The 25,751-nt window shown below is 39.9% G+C and overlaps 1 protein-coding gene across 1 annotated transcript in view; it reads right to left on the reverse strand.

Annotated features, from left to right (window-relative positions):
- The window catches only part of LOC125488395 (neural Wiskott-Aldrich syndrome protein-like), a gene marked incomplete at its 3' end in the record, with an annotated part of 32,976 nt that extends 11,896 nt beyond the window's left edge, over nucleotides 1-21,080 (reverse strand). The window contains exon 1 of the mRNA XM_048621442.1: nucleotides 20,533-21,080. Coding sequence (XP_048477399.1) covers nucleotides 20,533-20,646 — 114 coding nt within the window. The remainder of the gene's footprint in view (nucleotides 1-20,532) is intronic.
- Between the last annotated feature and the right edge of the window lie 4,671 nt (nucleotides 21,081-25,751).

Raw genomic sequence — 25,751 nt, forward strand, 5'->3', positions numbered from 1 at the left:
TAACTCAGAGGGAGAACTTTAAACAAAACACTGGGGTGAGGTTATCAAGCTTGGGTAGATGCAAAAAAATCAAGGGGTAAAGGTTGATAAGGTGGAACCTTCATAATATTTTGTACCAGGCCGTGGGAAGCAACTCTGAGAAGACTGAGGGAACTGTGGGTTGGGAAGCCCCCAGGTCAGGACCGACTTCATCCTGGGCTCTTTTATGAAGGTTGTAATGAGCTAATAGATGCATTAGCATTAATTTTCCAAAGTTTCTGAGATTCTCAAAAGATTCCAGCAGTCTGGAAAGTAGCATCTATAAACTCTCTAGCCAAGAGGGGAAGAGAGACAGAAATCAGGAAATTATAAGCCAATTAGCTTGATGTCTGTCATAGGTAAGGTGTTAAAATTGATCATTATGGAGGTTAAGTTGGAAATATGAAGTTGTTCACTTTGGCAGGAAGAATAAAAAGCAGATATTAATACCAATATTATTCCAAGGTGCAGATGAACCCAAGCGTTCTCATGCTCAACTCACAAGATGTTAACACGTAAATATCAGCAAGAAAATAAGGCGGCAATTGGAATACTATCCTTTATTATTACGACAGGAAGTGAACAAAAAGGATGTCAAGTTTCAGTCATACAGGGTCAAGGCCAAGACAGGACAAGGCCATACGCACATTAAGTGCAGTTCTGGCCTCCTTATTTAAAAGGAGCACATTCAAGGCGATTTACAGGAGGTTAATTTGGTACTTGGAATGAGCAGATTGTCTTAGGAACAAAGACTAGCCATACTGGGCTTCTTTCCACTGGAATACAAAAAGAGTGGATGGTGATTTGACTGAAGTACATAAGATCTCAAACAATCTTGACAAGGTGGGCTTGTAAAGGGTTTCCCTCTTGTGAGTAAGTCCAGAATTGGGGACACTGATTATAAACTAGGAATTGTCCTTTTCAGACAAATGAGGATTTTATTTTTCTCTGATATAACATGGTGTAGAGCTGGATGAACACAGCAGGCCAAGCAGCATCAGAGGAGCAGGAAAGCTGACGTTTCGGGTCAAGACCCTTCTTCAGAAAATTTTATTTTTCTCACACAGGTTGAGACACTTTGGAACTCTGCCTCGGAAGAAGGTGGAAGCAGGGTCATTGCATATTTATAGAAGGTGGAGGCAGATAGATTCACGTTAGACAAGGGAAACAAAGATTATCCAGGTAGACAGTGAAATTCAAAACAGTTCAGGCAGCTTTAGGGGACAAAATGAACCATCTCTCCTCCTAATACACATGTTTACATTTCAGTTTAGATATTACTTGCATCCTTTCTTTTTGAAAGGAAGGATCACGAGGAACATGGGTGCAATTGGCTGGCCAGCATTTATTGCCAGTCCCTAGCTGCCCTTGAGAAGACGGTGGTGAGCTACCTTCTTGAACCACTGCATTCCATGTGCTGTAGGCTGACCCACAATGCCATTATGCCATTCCAGGATTTTGACCCAGCAGTGAAGGAATGGCAATATATTTCCAAATCAGGATTGTTATTAGCTTGGAGGGGCAAGTGTAGATGCTAATGTTCCCAGGTATCTGCTGCCCTTGTCCTTCCAGATGGAAGTGGTCATGAGTTTGGAAGGTTCTATTTGAGGATCTTTGGTGAATTTCTGCAGTGCATCTTGTAGATAGTACACATTGCTGCTACTGAGCATCAGTGGAGGGACTGGTCGTTTGTGGATGCGGTGCCATTGAAGCAAGCTGCTTTGTCCTGGATAATGTCAAGTTTCTTCAGCATTGTTGGAGCTGTACCCATCTAGGCAAGTGGGAGTATTCCATCATACTCCTGACGTGTACCTTGTAGATGGTGAACAGGCTTTGCTGAGTCAGGGAGTGAGTTGCTCACCAGTTTTCCTTACCTCTGACCTGCTCTTGCAGCAATTGCGTTCATGTGGAGGTCCAGTTGATTTTCTTGTCAATGGTAATCCTCCCCCCACCGCCCCCCGGACGTTAGCAATGGGGAAATTCAGTAATAGCAACACCTACATTTTCTGGAAGACCAGTTGTTTTATTTGATGAAAATAAATGCTTTCATGGAGTTTTAAAAAAGTGATTGTGAATGCCAAGTGACATCCCAGCGCTCATGATTTGGAAGCTCATTCACGCACATAATATGTGCGCATACTTCCAACCAGCATATAAAACTTGGAGATAAGCAGGCTTGTGGTGCAGAGGTAGTATCGCTACCTCTAAGCCAAAAAGGTCCAGGTTAAAGTTCCACCTGATCCTGAAGTGTGCCACAGCATGTCTGAACAATTGATTAAAATAACTACAGCTGCAGCTGGCAGACACCACAGGACAATCTGCACATGCACAAGCTGCAGTGAATATCCTTGCTCTGAAAACATTAACTCTTTCTCTACAAATGCTACAAAATTTGGGTATCTGCAGCATTGTGTGTTTATATTTCAGATTTTGGCTTTTGAACTGATATGCTGTTTAGTTGTGTGATATGACCAGCAGTTATTTACGAATTACGGTGGGCAGTTAATACTGCAGTTATTCAAAATCAGGAGATTTTGGTAGGTCGGTGATATCAAAGCAGCTAATTGAATCTAAGCATGTAAATTGTTTAGATTAACAAGCAATTTCACAGCAGTACAACCCTCACTATAACAATACATAAAATATTGCCTAGATTAAAAGTTTTTGTAGCATCTGGGGATTTTCAATGATCTGATCTGGTGAGAAATTTCAGATTTAATTTAATTTAGAACTGTATATAATTATTGTTAACAATGCATTTATCTCATAAGGAGGCTCACTTCAAGATTCAAATCGTTCAGATTTAGGGAGCTCCGCTAATGAGGAACAGCCATCAAACCACTTATTTATGCATACCTGTATTGGTGTGGCTTAAATACAATAGCCTAAGCCACAGAGCAAGCAGCAAACTGTCATGTCCTCAAGCAAATAACTTCAATCAACAACCTAGATTTTCTTGGATTTCAAATTAATATGAGATTACCCCCCATGGATTGATGATCATGGTAGAAAGAATGTTTATTAATGAAAATCTGAGGCACACAGAAACACAGAGCTCTGTTTCAAGCAGGGTTCCAGGCTGTGGTTTGAATATGTGCACCATGTGGCAGGAAATCCAGGAGGCAGATGGTTAGGGAGGTTACAAATTGCTCAGTCTCAAAAGTGCTGAGGTTACGTATATATGAGGTGCGTCACCAATGGTCTGCCAAATGCAAGTTCTAGCTCAACTGATAGATTATGTTTTTTCTATTATACTGGCAGCACCATTGCTTTATTTATACACTTTTGTCAATATATCTTAAATGCGACTCGCATCTCAAAGCTGTTCAGAAACTTGACCTTCTCTTTGCTTAGAATCCATGTTTCAGCATCACTCCTTCTATTAACGCAACTTTTTTCAGTAATCCTAGCTCTCTCCTCCTTTGCCATCTTCAGTCAGTACATTCCTCACATCCAAATGCACCTCATTTATTAAATATCATTAAAACATCTTCAACACTGACGACGATTCATAATCCATTGATACATCATTCAGACTAACTTTTGTTGTCCATTCATTGTACCATTTCCTAACATTTCCTTCAATAAATATGCAGAAGTAGAAACACAAGTACTAAACAGCAGCAGCCCCATCAAACTCTTGAGATCATTCCAGGTTCTGGCTCACCATATGCTATCCCAACACTTGGAGGGCTGTCCCACATTCAAAAATCTTTATCAAGTTTCTCTCTCCAATCTGCATAAAAAAGGTTTTTTTAAAAAAAAACTTGCATCACGACCACAAGGTATCCCAAAGCACTTTACAGTCAATTATTTACTTTGAAATGTACCCTGTTGAAATGAAAGAAATGTAGCAGTGAATGTGCAGGGCTAGCGCTAAAAAACAGTGACAGACTTAACAAGCAGTTGCTGTTTTTGTCACCATTGAGGGATAACAGGAGAAATATTGACCAGAACAACAGAAAGAACTCCCTGCATTTCTCAGAAATAGTGCCATGGGTTAGAATCTCTCTCATTCATTTGGATCTTGGTTTAACATCTCATCTGAAAGATACCACCTCCTATGCAGTACTGAGGGAGTGTGCCATAGTTGAAATGTCAGCCCTGTTCCTATCTTGCAGAAGGAACCGAAATCTCAATTTTTAAACTTGGAGGCAGGAGCATTACCAAATTCTTTAACAACCCCACTAGTTTGAACCAGTTCATTCTTTCAAAGATCATTTTAAAATTTATACAGCAATTGAGTACCCTTTACCATATAATCACAGAATTCCTACAAGTGTGGAAACAGGCCATTTGGCCCAACAAGTCCACACTGACCCTCTGAAGAGTATCCCACCCAGACCCATCCCTTCTACGCCTGTATTTCCCATGGCTAATCCACCTAACTTATGCCTTTGGACACGATGGGCAATTTAGCATGGTCAATCTACCTAACGTGCACATCTTTAGACTGTGGGTGGAAACCGGAGCACCCGGAAAAACCCACGCAGACACGGAGAATGTGCAAACTCCACACAGACAGTCGCTCGAGGGTGGAATCGAACCCAGGTCCCTGGTGCTATGAGGCAGTAGTGTTAACCACAGAGCCACCATGCCACCCATATGATTATATTCCACAATCCTCTAACAGAACTACTTCCCATAAGTACATCTCACTGGAAAACTGTTTTATTCATGTGTGCCCCAAAGAAGTCATAGATTGCTGATTTACGAATGCACAGAGCACAATGCCCATCTCTATATTCAATTTTTATGTTGTTTGGTGAAACTGCTAATGTTATTTCCTGGACTCATGTCACTACAATTGCACTACTTCGCTAGACTCCAGTGCTGCAACACAAAAGGTGCCACTTCATCCACTTGACTATTTCAAGTTTTAGGGCAATCGGAATCTAGTTACTACTGAAGTCAGAACTAACTTCTCAGCTGCTCTGGTTGCAGTGTTGGATCCAGGACAGAAAATCTATTTTCTCTTGCGATAAACCCATTCCTCTTTGGCTTCTGGGCTTCACCATGGTGTTGATCTTTATCACTGCTCTGCCTCTAGCCAAGTCCCTGGTCTGCTCCTACATCATGTTTCTTGCTGTTTTGTTCCGAAAATTTTGACTGTTTCATTTGCACTGATCGGTTCCTGTGTTCTTCCATTCTTCACAGATGGACGGACGAATCGGATAGTCAGAGGCCAATCCTCAGGTCTGAATAATCTAATCATCTTCAGCTATTTCAAATATTTTGCTTCCATCTAAAGCCAAAGGAGTGATTCTGATGGAGCATAAACCAAGCTGTAGCACAATCTGAACATCATCTCGATGTTGGTTGATTGGTGTCTGGCATTGCACAAGTGCAAAGATAAATAATCATTTCAAAAGACAAATCCAACTACATCACCATGACATGTACCAGCTTAACAATCAAGTCTTCCCAGTGCGAGTCTCTCTAAATTTCCATGATCGTGGTTGAACAGTAAAGTGGGGAGGGAAGTAGTGAGGGAGCACGAGAGTGAATAAAACTGTTGCAACTGAAAATTATCAAATTTTTTTATAAATTTACATTAATCCCAATTTAAGTATTATATTTATAAAACAAATAGTTATTCCAAATGTTAAAAGTGCTCAAATAGAATTACTCAAGCAGAACAAAGCCAAAATGACATAGTATGCCAGGCATAATGGAGTAAAGCACATTGCACCGTTCCGATTGGTATTCCAAGGTTCAGCGCTCATGTTCCACTCCAGGGCACCAACACAGAGTGAAAGTGCAGTGCAATATGGACAGTACAAGAGTGCTGAGCTGTCAGAGGTGCCTTCTTTTGGATGTGACATTAAACAGTGGGCCCTCCCCTCTCTCAGGAGAATGTAAAATATCCCACAACACTATTCTGAAATGCAGAAGGACTATCCTTGGTGCTCGGGCCAATATTTATCCTTCATTTTAACAATACTGAAAAAAAAATCCTGCTCATGATCAAATTGCCGTTTGTTGGAACTTTCTGCATACAAATTGGATGCCAGATTTCTACATTAAAACAATGATTAAATTTCCAAAGTACTTCACCGCCTGTGAAACATTTTTGGGATATTTGGTGGTCATGAAAGGTATACAAGTCCAATTCTTATGCTTCACAGAAAAAAAGATAGATTTTTACTATTTTCAGTATTGCTTCCCAGCATAATAATCCATTCTGCAGTCAATATAGTGAAAGAAAAAGTGTGTGTGTACATGTCGTCAGGATTTTTCACCACCAGTTTAGACAAGTACAATCTGTGCTTGAGCTTTGGATGATGGTTAGCTTTATCATCAGAATCCATAAATAATTACTTTTTATTCAACATGAAGTTTTCCTAAATATTCAAAAATATCGGCACTTATGTTTAAACAAATGAATACTTGCAGCGCGATTAGTGATAATTGTCATCTGAAAACTTTAACACACCAGAAGTGAGAGTTTCCCTGACAGAACCGTGGCATAAACGATCAATGTTCAACTTCCTTTTCATAACCACAAGATATAACATTTCCCAAAATGCAAGAACACAATTATGCCATACTACACAATAAAATGCAAAGTACACCAAATGGTTTCAAGATTATACATCAGCGGTCAGAAAAGGAACTGAAACACCACATTTTGTGTCTATTGCTAACCACAGCAAAAATACTTGTCAGACATGAAAAGCAATACCTTTTAAAAAACAACTTATAAGATGTTTGCTTGTATTATTAAATGCTATTAATTCAATTTACACTGCAAATTCATTTACCTTACTAGATAATTCAAGGTTTTATTTTCTAACAAATCAACAGAAATATTTTGCCTGTGGAAAGGTCCATACTAAAACATGGAATATACTCATGCGATGTCCTGTATAATCAAATAGTAGCCAATCACAAAAAGATTCCACAAAATAAAACTGCTTTCATAGGCAAAGAAAGGGCTGGGAACTACACTTCTGAAAGACGAAAAAGTCAAGTTATTCCTTTTCTAACCACGTTTACTACATAATAAATTAACACAAACATGATCTCGGAATGCAGTAAAACAGTAATTAACAAGTGTATAATAAGCCATCCCCAAGAGAGTGTTTCTTTTAAAAACTACTTTTTTTTTGAGAAAACAGAAGTAAGCACTTAACTTCAAAACCTGTATTACATAACATTTGGCCAACGTCTGGAACCCTAAGTATAGGCAAGAGTTCCCAAACTTTACGAGTCGCAGCAAGGAGAACACGATGGCCAAGAACGAGGTCGTCTACCGCAATCTCATATAGTCAGGTGATGCGTCTCAAAAGCCTGATTTTCTTTTCAAAGGAACTGAGCTAATTTAAATTATGAATTCAAAGAAAATAGGTACACTAATACAGCCTTGCATGGAACATTCTCAGCACAGAACTGAATGTTTGGAATTTCTCCAGATTTTTAAACACTGATCTGACTGAAACAGTCACTATGCACCTGAAACTGCTCTTATGATCCAACCTTCACTTCTAGAAATCAAGAGGAATTTCAAATAACATCGCCTGCAATGGTCAGTTGATTCGCTGCCACTCCTAAACCCCTTACCTCCTAGTCTGAGGAAAGGTCACCAGACCTGAAACGTTAACTCTGATTTTTTTTTTTATTCACAGATGTTTCCAGACCTGCTGAGCTTTTCCAGCAACTTCTGTTTTTGTCCCTTAGCTTGTCAATGGGAATTCTCCCATTAAGTCCTCCAATTTTTACATTCAATGTGTAAGACCAGACAAACAAATTCTTATCAACTGTTATTCTGCTGACTTTAAAATATTGGGTAGGATTTTGCTCGTTACACTTAGACGCAGACCTGGGGTGTGACACTGGAATAGAAGGCAGCATCCTGCAGTCTGGAGCTGCATGTGTTTCTTCAGCATCTCATGTGCAACTTCTAACAGTTTTCTAGTTTGATCAGATTAACATGAAAAATAACTTTTTAAAAAATAACATCAAAAAGGGGCATAGGGATAAAAAAATCTAAACATTACGCTGCATTTTAATTTTAAATGACGAAAGAAAAACATTGTTTTAAGCAAACATCCAGGTGTGCAGTTATATTTAAAGCCTTTGCTCCAAGAAAGAGGCTTTACCAGTTGCAACCATGATTGTTTCTAATTTACTTGAAAGCAAATCCTCCTGATGTGTTAGTAGAGGAATGAAAAATCACAAGGATCAACAGGCAAAAAAAACTTTTAGTTTTACTTAGCTTAAATTATACTGTTTTCAGTGCAGTTTACATTTTTGCTCTCGATGCATTTATTATAAATGCATGCATTGAATTTATGTAAATTTTGCATTCTAACAGAGATACTTGTGTGCGCCAAGTACTTAGTTAAAAAATTCCAAATCTTATTGCAACAGCCAGTTGTTTTATGTTTGGTATTTTATTTCATAGAGACTCAAATAAAAATCTATTGGCGGCCCCTGCACTAAATTCTGCTTTAATTAAACAGCCATTTCAGGGCACCACCCTCTACAAGAGGATCTGCGACTTGCACAAAAAGGGAAAGTAAATGTCTTAATTCCTTAATTAAATCAGATTGAGGAACTAATACTGAGCACTGCAGAACCTGAACCAAAAGTTGGAATGTTTAAATTTACTGTCAAATCACAAAAAATTGAAATAGCAGGAAAGAACTATGGGATTGAGCAAAAGTTAAATGAGCATGTAAAATGTATCTTCTTTGTAAAGATATTTGAAAACATTTTCCAATAATAAGTAAATCTGAAGGTATGAAATTCAATGGCTGGAGTTAATTGTTAGTGCCAGAGTATTTGGATGTATTTACGACTTGCCACACTGTTAGAATGTACTTCAAAAATTTCAATTTGTTAATTCAGTGCAAATTCATTCAACTACTTATTTATCATCGAGGCCAGCAAATTTACACAGTTTCACCGTCATAAATCTTCTTCTTGGTTTCCACGTTTAATGGTTTATGCACAGTCAAGGTGAGGCCAATAGCTTGATTGTTATTTTTAATGCAAAATCTGGGCCACTCATCGAGATCATTCTGAAATTCCCTGACCACTTGATAATACTCAAATTCACTCCGCTGCAAGGCTGATGGGTCAAGGCAGCAACTTCTTCAGACCTATTAGGGATGAACAATAAATACTGGCCTAACTAGCAAAGTTTACATTCTGTAAAGTCAGAAGTCACACAACACCAGTCATAGTCCAACAGGTTTATGTGAAAACAAACAAGCTTTCAGAGCACAGCCCCTTCATCAGGTGCAGTGAGATGACAGCGCACAGTCAGAGTTTATAGGCAGAGAGATCAAAAGATCATACAACTGGTGGAATCTCTGCAGGTGACCAAGAGTGTCAGACAGTGAGTAAAGTGCTGAGAAAGTCAATGTCAGTGCTGCGCTGTCATGACAACCAGGCAGAGCGATAAGAATATACAAAAGGTGACATCTCAGGTCAGACACTGAATTGTTCAGAATCTCTCTGCGTTTTAACCTGGAATCAGGCTGGTTCTATTCCAAAAGCAGGCATTTATAAGATGCCACAGTGACTGATTGTGATTCGGCCAATGATGTCTATCTCATATGCAAGGATGCACTGAGGCATGGTATTATTGGTGAGACCATGCAGATGCTACAACAACGGATGAATAGACACCGTGCAACAATCGCCAGACAGAAGTGTTCTTTCCCAGTTGGAAGATGCTTCAGCGGTCAAGGGCATTCAGCCTCCAACCTTCAGGTAATCATCCTCCAAGGCAGAATCCAAGATACACAACAACGCAAACAAAAAAAAAGTACAGTTTTGAATTACTTATCACTCACACACACTCACTCACTCTCTCCCCTTTATCCCACACCACCCCCCTACACACCCACCCACCCCCCATGCCACCATGGAGTGAATCATTTCATCCAAGATATTTGTTTATTTGCAGATACATTCTACTTTGTTCAAAAAAACACAAAATTTATAGTCACAGTCAGTCAGTGGTGGCATCTCAATTTCCTGCTTTTGGAATAAAACCAGCCTGATTCCAGGTTAAAACTCAGACAGATTCTGAGCAAGGCCTCACACCTACAATTCAGCGTCTGACCCGAGATGTCACCTTTTGCATATTCCTATCACTTTGCAAGATTGTCATGACAGCACAGCACGGACATTGACTTTCTAGGTACTTTACTCGCTGTCTGACACTCTTGGTCACCTACAGAGACTTATTCTCGGACCCTCCACTCAGACCAGTTGTATGATCTTTTGATCTCTCTGCCTATAAAATCTGTGTCCGTGCGCTCTCCTCTCTCACTGCACCGGTCAAAGGGGCTGCGCTCCGAAAGCTTATGTGATTTCAAATAAATCGGTTGGACCATAAAACTTGGGTGTTGTGTGATTTCAGACATAGTTCATCCCAGTCCAACACCGGCACCTTCACATCATACATTCTGTAAAATAATTTGTTTTAAAAGTTCAGCAATATCTAAGCATTATTCCCAACTCTATTAATTTTTGTACGTTAGAAGCAATAGAGCAGCTACCTCCAAGACACTCCACTCAAAATGTCTGTTCAACCAGAAATCAAAATGGTAATTTTAACTTGCAACATATTGGCTAGGAAATCCAGAAGAAACATCAGATCTACACTCTGATCGATATTATTCCAATTGGATGGAGTGCAAAACCAATATTGCACTCAACCTTGGCAGATTCAGAGTCAGACAGGCCGAAATATTTTCCCCATAACTTTCCTCTACTAATGTTTCTTCTCCTACAGCCAATTTATTTTTCCCATTGTTAAATTTTACTCCAAATGTCCAACATTCATTAGTTGGTGTTGCTTCATGGATTAAGAAAAAATATTAAAAGTTTGTAGCACAGGAAGCCCAAGTGAATGTTTGGAATCATCAGTTTCTGAAGTGAAACAAGGTGGATCAGTTATAGTCTGCTTCTGAAGCCAAAATAGCTGCAACTCACTATACTTTACGTACAGTTATTCCTAATAATAAGCAATGGCTACTCCATTCTTGCTTCCTTTATCACTTAATGACTAATCATTCAACAGGTTAACAGCTTTTGGAATCAGAATCATAGAGATATACAGCACAGAAACAGACTCTTCAGTCCAACTCGTCCATGCCAACCAGATATCCAAAATAAATCTAGTTCCATTTGCCAGCGTTTGGCCCATATCCCTCTAAACCCTTCCTATTCATATACCCATCCAGATGCCTTTTAAATGTTGTAATTATACCAGTGTCAACCACTTCCTCTGGCAGCTTATTGCATGCATGCACCACCCTCTGCCACTTCTAATCTTTCCCTTCTCACCTTAAACCTATACCTTCTAGTTTTGGACTTCCCCACGCCGGGGAAAAGATGTTGTCTATTTACCCTACCCATGCCCCTCACGATTCTATAAACCTCTATAAAGGTCACCCCTCAGCCTTCGAGACCTGGGAAAATAGCCCCAGCCTATTCAGCTCGTCCTGTAGCTCAAAACCTCCAATCCTGGCAACATCCTTGTAAATCTTTTCTGAACCCTTTCACAACGTCCTTCCTATAGCAGGAAGACCAGAATTGCACACAGTATTCCAAAGGTGGCCTAAGCAATGTCCTGTACAGCCACAACATGACCTCCCAACTCCTATACTCAAAACACTGACCAATAAAGGGAAAGCATACCAAATGCCTTCTTCATTACCTGCGACTCCACTTTCAAGGAACTATGAGCCTGCACTCCAAGGTCTCTTTGTTCAGCAACACTCCCCAGGACCTTGCCATTAAGTGTATAAGTTCTGCCCAGATTTGCCTTTCCAAAATGCAGCACCTCACATTTATCTAAATTAAACTCCATCTGCTACTCCTCGGCCCATTGGCCCATCCGATCAAGAATCCGTTGTACTCTGGGGTAACCTTCTTTGCTGTCCACTACACCTCCAATTTTGGTGTCATCGGCAAACTTAATGACCACACACGAACCACAATCACCCTCACTGAAAATAAACATAATATTTTGACTATTATCTTCAATCCAGTATTTGTATAATTTTTTGCAAACCCACTTAACACTCCTGGTCTAGCGCATCAAATTCTAGGGATTTATTAATTTTGAGATCTTAATAAAGCTTCACTGTGCATAAGCAAGTGGTATTTACACCCTTACTTATTTGTTGACGCTCTTACCATGAGTGAATGCGGCTAGTACTCCTTCAGCAAATGTTTTCAACTATTGCGTGTTAGCTACCTTATCTTCAATTCAAATCATATTTCCATCGTGGATGAATCTCAAATCCTTTTCAGTTAACCATTTTTGTAATACTACTAGAATATTTTACCCCCGTGTAGCTTCATAGCTTTGTTTATTCTTCCCAATGGTTGACTTCACTCATCTCCAAAGTGAATCCAACTGTCCAGAATCACTTTGCATTGCTACCCATCTCTCTACATTCAGAAGCTATCAAACTATTTCTTTATAGAATTATGGCAGTGAAGTCAAAAAGATATTTCCACACAGATGGCTTCCAGTGAATACCAGCAAACAAATCTAGAGCTTAAGATGTAAAAACCTCCACTGTATAAATGGAAAGTACCATGCTAAATTGTTATTGTGCACTTGTACCTATTTGAAGTTAGGAATGCACCCAAAATAATGCATTGGTGAAACATATATGTACAACAGAAATGACAGAAAATTGGTTGTTGCCATTTAATTTTAAAATGGAGTTTCTCAGTTAAAGGAATTTTGGCAAAACCAAAAAATGTTAAAATGTAAGCAAAGTTTTAGAAAATCAATTAAAAAGATAACTTGCCATGCCCCAATGATGTATTGTCACTCAACCAAGTACACAAGCTGTACAATAATTATTTAACTCTACAATTAAATTGTTGCAGATGATTTATCATTCAGGAGATGTTGCACCAGGAAAAAAATGAACTAGAAAGTTTTAATATCTTACTGTAAATTTCTCCTATAAATAAAACTGGTAAACAAGTAAAGATAAATTCCATTTAGGACATTTTGGACACCAAAATTATATTCAAATGATTTTTGCCTACTAAGTGCATATTGCTCACAGATGACAGAATAGCAGGCACAACATTACAATGGGCTGTAGCGTGCAAATCACCAACAGCTGATTCAGTTTTTCTGCAACTGAATATTGACAAAATCTGAGAAGGATGTTGCAGTTTGCTATTAGACCTTTCAAGGGGTGTGGAGGATAGCACACAAAACAAAAGAATTGCAGCAATAAGAAAGCAGCAAATAAAAAAAAATGAAGAACAGTGAAATACACTGTGAAGACAGCCAAGAGACATACATATCAATGCACGATAAATGGCTGAATGGGAATGGGTACACAAACAGATCTTGTTTGGTTGCTGATCATTTCCCTGGGTAGGGAAATCCAAAGAAAAAAACCAGAAAGTGAAGTATGAAGACAGTAACGGTCAATTTAACAAAATAGGATGATTGGCATTTATACTATGGGGCCTGAGAATACAATTTAAATTGTAATTCTACAGCACAATGTGATAAAATTCACATTTATAAAATGTATATTAAGAAAAGAACATTTAGAGTCATACAGATGTACAGCACGGAAACAGACCCATCAGTCCAACTCATCCATGCTGACCAGATATCCTAAATTAATCTAGTCCCATTTGCCAGCATTTGGCTTACAACCCTCTAAACCCTTCCTATTCATATACCATTCAGATGCCTTTTAAATGCTGCAATTATACCAGCCTCCACCACTTTTTCTGGCAGCTCATTCCATACACGCACCACCCTGTGTGAAAAAGTTGACCATTAGGTCCCTTTTAAATCCTTCCCCTCTCACCTTAAATCTATGCCCTCTAGTTTTGGACTCCCCTGCACCCTGAGGAAAGGACCTTATCTATTTACACTATCCATACCCCTCATGATTTCATATATCTCTCTATAAGGTCGCTCCTCAGCCTCCAACGCTCCAGGGAAAATAGTCCCAGCCTATTCAGCCTCTCCCTGTAGCTCAAAACCTCCAATCCTGGCAACATCCTTGTAAATCTTTTCTGAACCCTTTCAGGTTTCACAACATCCTTCCTATAGCAGGAAGGCCATAACTGCACGCAGTATACTAAAAGTGGCCTAAATAATGTCCTGTACAGCTGCAACATGACCTCCCAACTCCTATACTCAATACACTGACCAATAAGGGAAAGCATACCAAATGCCCTCTTCCCTATCCTACCTGTGACTCCACTTTAAACGAACTATGAACTTGCACTCCAAGGTCGCTTTGTTCAGCAACACTCTCCAGGACATTAACATTAAGTGTACAAGTCCTGCTCTGATTTGCCTTTCCAAATTGCAGCATCTCACATTATTTATCTAAATTAAAATCCATGTGCCACTCCTTGGCCCATTGGCCCATCTGATCAAGATCCTGTTGTACTCTGAGGTAAGCTTCTTTGCTGTCCACTACACCTCCAATTTTGGTGTCATCTGTAAACTAACTAACCATACCTCCTATGGTCACATCCAAATCATTTACACAATGACGAAAAGCAGTGACCCAACACTGATTCTTAAGCACACCCCTGGTCACAGGCCTCCAGTCTGAAAAGCAACCCTCCCACCACCACCCTCTGTCTTCTTCCTTCGAAGCAGTTCTGTGTCCAAATGGCTCGTTCTCCCTGCTATTCATGTGATCTAACCTTGCTAACCACTATATCATGAGGAACCTTGTTGAATGCCTTACTGATATTCATATAGATCAAGTCCAAATCTCTGCTCTCAATCCTCTTTGTTATTTCTTCAAAAATTCAAGTTAGTGAGACATTTGATCTAAAAACCAAATTATATATTGAAAAAAAATATATAGTTTCAGGATTCCATTTCAAAATACACCAAAACTTCAAATTTCAGACTTCTGTCCAGAGAAGTGTAATATTCTCAGCATACAATTGCTTATTATATCTGTAAATCCAGATAAAATGGTTGACTTCTATCTTAAACATGTCATGTTAACATTAGATTAAGCAGCTATGATAAGCCAGATTTTTTGGCTGTTAGCTACCTGAAGAACTTTACTTTCTATATATAGAAAGGCCTAGTTCAATGTATGGACACAGCTAAAGGTTCAGTCTCTTCCCTAACCCACCGGCCTTGCAAAGTAGCCCATCCTCTGCAATCTTTCAAAAGGCAAGTTTAGTAAAAGTGCACACACTGAAAACACGCAAAATCAAACTGAAATCAAGAGGCAGCAACTTTTATTAATATAATTAATGTAATAAAACACCTATAGTACTTCAAGGGAGCATTATGAAACAGAAACAAATAGCCTTACAGCAAGAGGTAGAGAGGTGCAAGGAATGCTAGGTCCCAAGGGCAAGCAATTAAAAATAGGGATTGTGTACAAGGCCAAAATTGGAGGGACACAGAAGTCTTGGATGACCACGTGGCCGAGGTGGGGGCGTGCAATCACAAGAAGGTTCGGAAATAATGATGTAAATTTTAGAATTGGGCCAATGCCGGTCAGCATTAGCAGAAATATGGCGTAAAAGAACCTGCTGTGCCTTCAAACACAGGAAGCAGAATTTTTGATGATGCAAAGTTTATGGAGGGTACAATATGGTAGACTGATCAGAAATGCATTCATATAGTTAAACAAGCACTTTGTCAGCAGGTGAGCTGAGGCAGGAGTGAAGTCAGGTGATGTTTTGAAAACAGAGTTTTAGTAAAATAGGTCAGAAACTTATTTAGGGTCTAATAACAAGCTTGCTTACAGTCTGGTCCAGCCACTGTTGGTACGAGAAAAAGGAACGCAGTCTGGTAAGGCAAACCTTGGAGCAATAGACAACTCATAGTGGGAACTCAAGAATATTTTCCATCTATCCAAAACTTCTTGGAAGGAATTCAAGCAGTTTGACAACTTAACAACAGTGGAACGGGTTGAGAGGTGGTAAGGTACAGCTCGCTGCCATCAGCATACATGTGGAGTTAGTGTCACATTTTGAATGGGGTTACAAAGGGGCAGCTCATAGATGAGATCTGGAGGAATGGATAGGTCCCACAAGTACATTAGAAATAAGAATGTGGGTGAGGGAAGAAAAGCTATTGGATCCTGCAGTTAGATGGAGAAGAATGAAAACAGGCAAATGTAGTCTTATTCAGCAGAATAAAGGTGGATTGGCACAGGAAGCGTATAGTATAGTTAGCTGTGACATGTTGAAAAAAGGCAGTTTGAGAGCCTATTTTTGTCAGAGTCAGTTTCTTATCAAAGTCACAAATAGCATCTAAAGTATTTTACTCATCAACTCCTCTTCTCCTCGAAGTGGCCGATTAAAGGTTCTCTTTCTTGTCCACCCTCCAAGATGTTTGGGGGGCTGGGGGGGAAACGTTGGCAAAAGTCTCCCTCCACACAAGGCAAGTGTTATGGATGAAGAATAGCCTTACTGAATCCATGTTTTTAACCAAACAAGGTGAAAATTAGGTACCCATTACAGCAAGGAGTAATATCACTTCTTTGGCTTAAATTTCCCCTCAAGTGACTTCTTTTAATTTTCCCATTTCATCCTCCTCTCCAGCATACAATTACTCCCCACCCTCCAAATGTGTTTAGCGTAATTGCTACACTTCTTTTTGACATCCCTCTGTGAGACACTACAGGAAATCTATTGGCATTTTAAACAGGTAATGGGTAGCACATTAGAGGTTTATGTAGTAGAAGATGAAAGAAACAAAGACTTCAGAGAAACTTGAAGTCAAAGTTGAAGATTTTAAATTCAACATGTTAGCACTGGGGAGGATGCAAGTTAAAGGAAAGCAGGATGTACAAATATGCTTCAAAGCAGCTAGACTTTGGAGAAAACAAGGTGTAGAGCTGGATGAACACAGCAGGCCAGGCAGCATCAGAGGAGCAGGAAAGCTGACATTTTGGGTCTACACCCTTCTTCAGAAATGGGGGAGGGGAAGGGGTCTCTGAAATAGAGAGAGGCGGAAGCGATGATGGAAGGTGGATAGAGGAGCAGATAGGTGGAGAGAAGACAGACAGGTGAAGGAGATGGGGATAGAACCAGTACAGGTGAGTGTAGGTAGGGAGTTAGGATGGGGGTTGGTCAGTTGGGAGGGAGGTGTGGGTAGGTGGCAGGGAAGACGGACAGGTCAAGGAGGCAGGGACGAGCTGGGCTGGTCTTGGGATGAGGTCAGGGGTGGGGAGATTTTGAAGCTTGTGAAGTCCACATTGAGACCACTGGGCTGCAGGGTTCCCAAGCGGAATACGAGGTGCTGATGCTCCAGCCCTCGGGTGGCATCGTTGTGGCACTGATGGAGGCCTAGGATGGACATGTCGTCCAAGGAGTTGGAGGGGTAGTTGAAGTGGTTCGCGACTGGGAGGTGTAGTCGTTTTCACAAACCGAGGTTTTGGAGAAGTTGAGTCAGAGGACAGGAAAGCATTGAGGTAATTGAACAGGTTAGGGAGCACCAGATCCAATTAACTAACTTCTGGAGTGCAGACCCCTTAAAAGGAAAAGATAGGTGTTTAGAGAGAGAGAATTCTAGAGAACAATCCTTAGTTCAACCATTTTCAACTGCAATGAAGTTATCTTATTATAACATTATGTGTGAAGCTTTCTGATGTTTCAAGCATTTAGCTCCATTCACAATCTTTTCAGAAACCCAAACCCTGCCCACAGCAAAATGTGCATTTGGCTTCAGTGACAGTAGCAGGCAGTATTTACATAACATAAGCAGTTCAATAATGACCATATCAAACAACAGAAAAGATTTTAAAAAAACAATGATTTCAGTGGCACTATTATTCTGGAGTGCTCATTAACAAGTTGCGGTCAGCACTTAATTGGAACAGTTATATCAACACTGGCAGGAAAAGTAAGGTTCAGGTGGACCTTTAAGGTATATTTATAGGTTCAAGTTAGCAATGTCTTGAAACATTGATCAACCCTGGATTGGTACTCTAATGAGCACCTCCAAAGTCAACAGCATTCATTGTTTTGATTGGTGCCTTTGCTACAGTATTCACTATCCAAGTGCAAGTATCCCCAAGTACTTTGAATGTCGCGTATACAAGCAGCAGTTGCAATATTGCAACTGCATGTTACTTCAATATAAAAATCACAAGAAACAGGAACGGGGTATGCAGTTTGGCACCGCTGTTTTATTGACTGGCAAAGCAAGCTCATGGCTCATCCAATTGTGGCCTTAAGTTCACTACCCTTGGCACATTTTAGATCAAATTTCCTGCAAACTACAGCAAGGAAAGAAGCAATCCTGTGGAACCAGCATCACTTCCAAGTTCTCTTCCCAGTCACACATCATCCTGACTTGGATACAGATCACCATTCCTTCACTGTTGATGGGTCAAATTCAGAAATTTCCTGCCCTAACACTATTGTGAGAATATCACCACAAAGTTTAAGAGGCCTGCCCAGCACCAACTTCTCAAAGTAAGTATAGGCATTTGACTGATGCAGCTTAACCAATGTTGTCAACATCCTACAATTACAAATTACGCAAGCTTAAAATATTAAACTGCTTTATTCTTCAAATGCTGAAGAACTTGCTATGCATTTCTAACATTTTATATTTTTGTTTCTTCAGATGTGTCCTAATATATAAATTGTTGAATTGTCTTCCACACTGAACTGAACACTATCCTGCCATGAATTTAACATATCCTTATCTAAGCAATCTTCTCCAATACTACAGGACTCCAGTTTCTCTTTAATTACTTCACCTCTACCTCTTTCACTTTAGAAGGCATGCTACTTTAGCCTCACTCTCAAGCTTTATAGTGCTGGTAGGAATGAAAATTCTCTTCCAGCATTTACTTTATTCAGTCTTACCCCCAACTTATCACCAGAGTGTCTAACTCTCTTTTACTCAATGTTCTTTTTCACCACTGTTTGTTTCCAGGGGTATATGGGTCAGGTAGGAAAGTGGATTTGTGATCAAGAATCATCCACATTCTAACTAAATGGCTGACTCCTATTTCTTCTCACTCATGGTAGTTTTCTTCTTTCACATTCTAGAAAGCCAGAATATACTCAAGTCTACAAGGAAGATAGGAAACATACAAAGCAAAGCAAAGCAAATAGCAGTGAGGTACTTAACTGCTGGATTAGGTTGACAGTTACGAGGATGCAAGTAGGTAAAGACATTGGCAAGCCAAGGAACTATGTGGGCAGATGAACAAATCTGAGCAAAACCTCCTTCAGCCCTCACTAACGTCAAGCAGACAGACCAAGTATCATTCCAGGTAGCCAGTGAACACAATTCTGAAGCTATCAAGCAGATGCTTGAAATACGAGGGGGTACAGGAGGTTGTGGTTAATGGGCAGTCAATGAGGCGATTGGAAAAATGGAAATGAAATACAGAGCGTGAGCTGAAAGCAGGATCGGTGCACTGAAGGACTACGGGTGGTGGGAGGACTGAGTAAAGAAGAGACAAGATACATTCTGTGATTATGCACAGTACTAGCCGCGAAGAGTGTGAATCAGTTCAGATTCATGATCATAAGTAAATTTGAACATTCATGTACATTCCATGCAAGGCTCCCCAAAATCCATGTCAGACTACACTCTTAATATGTATAGACGCAGAAATATTATTTACAGACATGTGCCATCTTTTACAACACCCTCAATTTCAGAGTATTAAATTTATGAAGCAAACCATACATATAGTCATTTGGTAATTTTGCAAGCTGCCTCGTTGAGTGCAAAAAGCTTCAACAAGCTGTACATATTTAAAAACCTATACTCTGTAATGACATCTTGTATTTTAAACAAACTGCTTAAACAATACACTCGTGAAAAACATATAAAACACAAACTCTAGGACATGGAAATGTTCTCTTTTTGCTTCATAGAACTGTAAGAAGCAACCTATCAGACAGCTTTCCTGTTGACACAAATACAACCCAGGCAAAATGTAAAAACTGTAGAACACACCTTAATGCCAACTTGCTTAGAACAGTAAAGCTTTACCTATATACTATGCAGTGACTAGCTTACAGTTAACGAAATGTTTTTTTTCCGTAATGGTCAACAAACAAACACACTCCCTTGACATTCAGTAAACAAGTAAAATAATCCTCCTGTCTAAACACCAAGAACCCCAACAGGAAAGCCCAAAATGATTCAATGGCTTTACGAGGATATCAGTAAAAGGACAAATCGTGCGGGGACTTCGTGTTAACTACTTCCATTTAAAGTTGCCTAAAAAAAAATGGGTAAAGTGGTTTTCAGTGTACCCCACTCCCACCCACGGTAGTACGGCTCGTTGCGTAGTGCAATTATTGAACTGAGCTGATGAATCTAGGCAGAGCTTTTCGCACCGATTCCAGGGAAACTGGACCATGGGCCTGGCCCGATGGCAGGCCCCGGGCTCCTTTCTGTATCAAGCCCCAGGTCGTTGGGGGAGGGAGCCGGCGAGCGATCCTGCTCTCTTCTATTCGGCGTTGATCTAGGGGCAGGTAGCCGACAGGAAGGGAGACAGGGCCCACCTCTTGGGTGCGGACTTCACTCACCAGGCATTTCCTTCCGAGGCAGCTGAAGAGTGCTTCGTTCTCCTGCGGGGTCAGTAGGATCGAGCCGATGTTGTTGGCCCGGGGCCGGTTGCTGCTCTGCTGGTTGGAAATCATTGTCGACTCTCACGGCCGCTCCTCTCCGGCCTATCGCCTCTCAGCTGCGGCACATTGCGGACGGTCGAACGAGCAGGCGGATCCCTCCGGAGCGGAGCAGGGCAGTGCAGTGCAGTCCCCCGCGCAGGGAGGGGCGCAGCCGCTCTGTCTGTCTCGCGCTCTCGCTCGCGCCCCGGTTTAAACTTGTTCCTCAACTTTCAGTCCAACGGAAACCAACATGGCTCCCGGAGTACACCATCCGGTATACCCCGCCTCCATCCTCCCGGGCGGGGGAAAGCTGGAAAAATACAATTCAATCTCGACGCACCGCCCGTTCCCAAACGACGTCTCCCTATCCCTTGCGTTTAAGGGAGCTCGACCCCAAAGCCCCTCCGCTTGGAGCGAGAGAAATGTGACTCTGGTTGTGCACCTATTTGCGAATGGTCTTGACCCGGTTGATGCACGGGTCGTGGGGAATGGGGAGACTTCATTTATTTTAAATGGATGGACCTCCGGCACTGAGGTAGAACTGTACTTTTGTAACTTGACAGCTATGACAGAAAGATGTTTGGAAGGTGATCAAAGCAAGAACCCGCATATTGGAAACTATTTGACATTTCCAAAAGTCAGAAGGCTAAGAAGAGGCGGTGGGGTAGCTCTGTTAATTAAGGGTGTCGTTAGTAGAAAGGTGAGAGATGACCTTTGGTCGAAAGAGCAAGATGTAAAAATCAGCTTGGGTAGAAATAAGAAAGGTAAGAGTTCATTATTTGGGAGTACTTTACAGGTCAGTAGCATCACTATAGGACAGCATATACATGAGGAAATACATGGAGTGTTTAAGTAACAATGGATGGTGATATGTAAAATGGCAGAATCATATTGGCAAGGATAGCCTGGAAATAACTACATAAGAGTTTTATTTTCAAAGAACAGTGTCTTAGAATAGCATGTTTAAGAACCAAACAGTTATTCTAGATCTGGTAATGTGCAACAAGACAGGATTAGTCAATAACCTCATCAAAAAGGATCCTCAAGCCAACAGTGATCATAACATGATAGAATTTCGGGTGCAGTTCAAAGGAGGAAACTGTGGGTTTAAGACTGACATTTTAAATATAAAATTACTTCACTCAAAAGATTATGAATCTTAGGAATTTTCTACCTCTGAGAGCTGTGGATGCTCTTTTGTGAATACGCTTAAGGCTGAGATAAACAGACATTTAGTCGTTCAGAGAAACAAGGGATATTGGGAGTAGGAAGGAAAGTGGAGTTGAAGCTCAAGATTATCCACAATCATATTGAATAGGAGATCAGGATCAATATAGTCTACTTCTGCCCCTATTTCTTATGTTCTTCCAATGGCAGACATGCAGTAGCAGATGTTTAAGGCGATATTTGATAACTGAGCAAAAATTTGGGAGCAAGAAAGTCTCCTTCAGAAACTTGCATCATCCATGGCTAAAGAAATTGAGGATTTATCAACTTGTAAGAATCAGCAAAGAATGACCAAAGTAATAACAAAGAGGGAGAAATTAGGTATGAGAGGAAGTATCACTCATGATGTAAAAACTGATAGAGATTTTTCAAGTAAGGAACAAGTAACAAAAGCTAACACCAGTTCCCAGAGAGTGAGCCTGGGAGTTGATAATGGAAACAAAGAAACAGTAGAGGTCTGTCATTACTGTAGAAGACCTTGAGAGTTTCCCAATGATACTTGAAAATTGAGAGGAGGGAGAACTTAAAACAATCACCATAACTAGGGAAGAGCTGCTGGGAAAAGCTAATCGATCAAAATGTTGACAAGTACCCTCGGGTCTTAAAAGAATGGCTGCAGTGCTAATGGAGGCATCAGTTATGATCTTCCAAAATTCCTTACATTTTGGAAGGATTCCAAAGAATTGGAAAATAGCTAATATAACATCTTTGTTCAAGAAAGGAGAGATACAATAAGCAGAAAACTATTGGCCAATCCAACATCTGTGGTAGAGAAATTGTTAGAATCCAGTATTGAGAAAGTTATAGCAGCGTACTTAGGAAATCATAATATGATCAGGCAGAATGAATATGGTTTTATGAAGGAAAGTTGTATTTACTGAATTTTTTTCTTTTGTGGAAGTAACTAACAAGGTGGATAAAAGGAACAAGTATATGTGGTGTCTTAAAATTGTTTTGATTGATTAATAAAATTATCTGTCTCAGAACCGCAATTGTCAGAATATGCTCGTGTTTTACTGTCCTGTACCACATTTCACATTGGAAAAGGTAAACAACAGATTTATAACGCTCAAAAATCAATGAAAAACTCATCTTTGATAGTTTCGTGCACTTGAACACTGGAGCAGTGGATATTAATAGAGCCATTGCCAGCTCTTTTTTCTTAAATTAGTATGCATAATAAGGCCTAATAGCATTGTTTTTAAAAAAAATAGGTGCAGCGAAACAGTTTTGCAATGAAAGTCTAGAGAGGAGCTAAAGGCCTGAAAAGTCAAATAAAAGGCTGATGTTTAACAGCACTTTGCATATTTACAATAGCCTTCGAAGCAACATACTAGTCATTTTGATATGAATAACTAAAAATATTTGAAGAAATATGAAAATAAATTAATCTACAAGCATTAGAAGACATTATGAATTTATGAATAGGAGAACATATCCCACAACATTCCTGCCTTGACTTAATATATGTTGATGGACTAATTTTATAAGAAAATTGCATGTAAAAACAAAGTTGACTGCTGGCTTACTACTCAGAAGTTAAGTGTTGGACATCTACACTTTATAATGCAACACAAAACAGTCTTTATAGAAGCGTTGAAATATACAAAACATGTGAAATCCAAGGAGTTAATTTGAGCCAAATATGCAACACGACCTGACAAGATGCACTAGTTGTGTTATTAAGTTAAGGTTTAATGCCGCAAACATGAAGTTGCTCAAATGTTAGCCCAAGAAAGACAATCTGGGTTTATTGGAGCTCATCCTTTTGCTACATCATGCTAGACAATTATATTTTGAATAATTCAGGTATTTTTGTCTCTAATACCTTACCTCGTGAATTATTCCAAATATCACACAGAATGAAAGCAAACTTGGTGATATTTTAATTTTTCCATTCACCAATTTTTATTTATGACCTCTTTTTTCTTGGCATACTTTGAAGCGATGATCTAGATCCACCCTGTACAATCATTAATTTTACAAGATTTATAAAAATTATGCAAAATTAGGAAGCAGTTAGTTGAAGGGGAGTTGATATCTAATACAGAGTTCTGTCTCCTGATACACTGAATACTAATTAGAATGATGACTTGAAAAGAGTAAAAGAACACTTTTATTCACCTTGAATTTAAATGCCAGATAAGACAATAATTGCAAGCAATTATTCCCTAGATTTGGAGACAGGGATTAGGAAAGAAAGAAATAAGAAGACTGTAACAAATAACATTTTCATATTACTTGCTGTATACTTTTAATGCTAGGCTTGCAAATTCTAAATTACAAATTTCCAAATTTCTATTTGTAACCAAGGAATCAGAATCTTAAGCAATTAAGTCCATTTTCAGGTGAGCAAGTGGTATTTCAGTGAAGTTCTGAATATACTAGTGAGAGAAGCTTATGTAACCAGTACTGACTGTAGTAGGCTTAGCAAAGAATGAGGAATTGTGAAGTATAAATGAACAATCAAAACAGGGAACTTCATGTACAGTGAAAATAGTGAGGTTAGCAACACACCAGAAGAAATATATTGAACAATGCTGCTTCCATCGATTAGAATAATCAGAAACAGTAGATCTTATGGATTAAAGGAATAATACATTCCTTTATTGGCTGTGACAGCATTTATTAAATGTGAAACAAAAATAAAATTTTCAAGGAACTTAGCAGGTCAGGCAACATCTGTGGAGAGACAAACAGCATAAATGCTTTGGTCAGTGATCTTCATTAGAACTGGAAAGGTTTAGATATGTAACATATTAGACAAGCATGGAGACAGGGGAAGTATGCTGGCAAGGATCAGACTGTGGAGAAAATGAAAGCAAAGATCTATGATAAGGAAGAAGTAAAAAAAAAGAAATGGGACAAACCGTGGGTTTCAGGAAAGTGCTAACGACAATAAAGGAATTGTTACCAACAGCTGCTATCGGAAAAAAAAAATAGGGCAGAGGTTATGATCTGAAATTGTCGAATTCAATATGTTGAATCTTTACAGCCTCCCAGAAAATGGAAACAGAGCCAAGGAACTGGCACTGAGTGACATGTCCGTTTTAAGGTCTCAATCCCAGTACTGACAATGTTTACTTGTATGGGGGGAAGGGCATGACAGGAATCTTAGTCTCATCTCCATTAAGGGCAATTAACATAAATGAGATTTAGTAGGATTTCTCAAGCTATCTTCCTAAACTCATCTCATCATGATGCCCTATTGCTCTTGCTCATCATATTCTTCAATTCTCCGTTGGCGAAGTACTCACCATTGCTAGACATTCTAGGATTCATAGTTAAAAGGCTGTCATGCACATAGTCAAGCACTGTCAGTCTGGAGTTGCACTGCATGGTTTGGATTATTTGCCCTGGATATAACAGACAAAGGAAAATTGGTACCTTGGTTTGTAACTGGGGATCTAGAAGTCCTGGTAGATGGGGTGGTGCTTAAAATGGATGTCCTCTTTCCATAGGACCAGCAGAGATGGCCATGACACCAGACCCTGGATGCCTGGTCCAAGGTTGCACCAGGTTAATTCAGTCTCCATGGTTTGGAAAACGTCAAGTATCATAGAATTCCTACAGTGTGGAAACAGGCCATTCAGCCCAACAAGTTTACACTGTCTCTCTGAAGAACAACCCACCAGGCTCATGCCCCTACCCAATCCCTGTAAGCCCGCCCCATTTCCCATGCTAATCCACCTTGCCTACACATCCCTGGATACTATGGGCAATTTAGTATAGCCAATCCACCTAACCTGCATATCCTTGGACTATGGGGGGAAACCAGAGCACCCTGAGTAAGCCCACACAGACACAGAGAGAATATGCAAACTCCACATAGACAGTTGCCCAAGGCTGGAATCAAACCCAGGTCCCTGGCACTGTGAGGCAGCAGTGCTACCAACTGGGCCACCTTGCCA

This window comes from Rhincodon typus, unplaced genomic scaffold (genome assembly GCF_021869965.1).
Source record: "Rhincodon typus isolate 14 unplaced genomic scaffold, sRhiTyp1.1 hic_rhity00000669, whole genome shotgun sequence".
Taxonomy (NCBI): Eukaryota; Metazoa; Chordata; class Chondrichthyes; order Orectolobiformes; family Rhincodontidae; genus Rhincodon; species Rhincodon typus.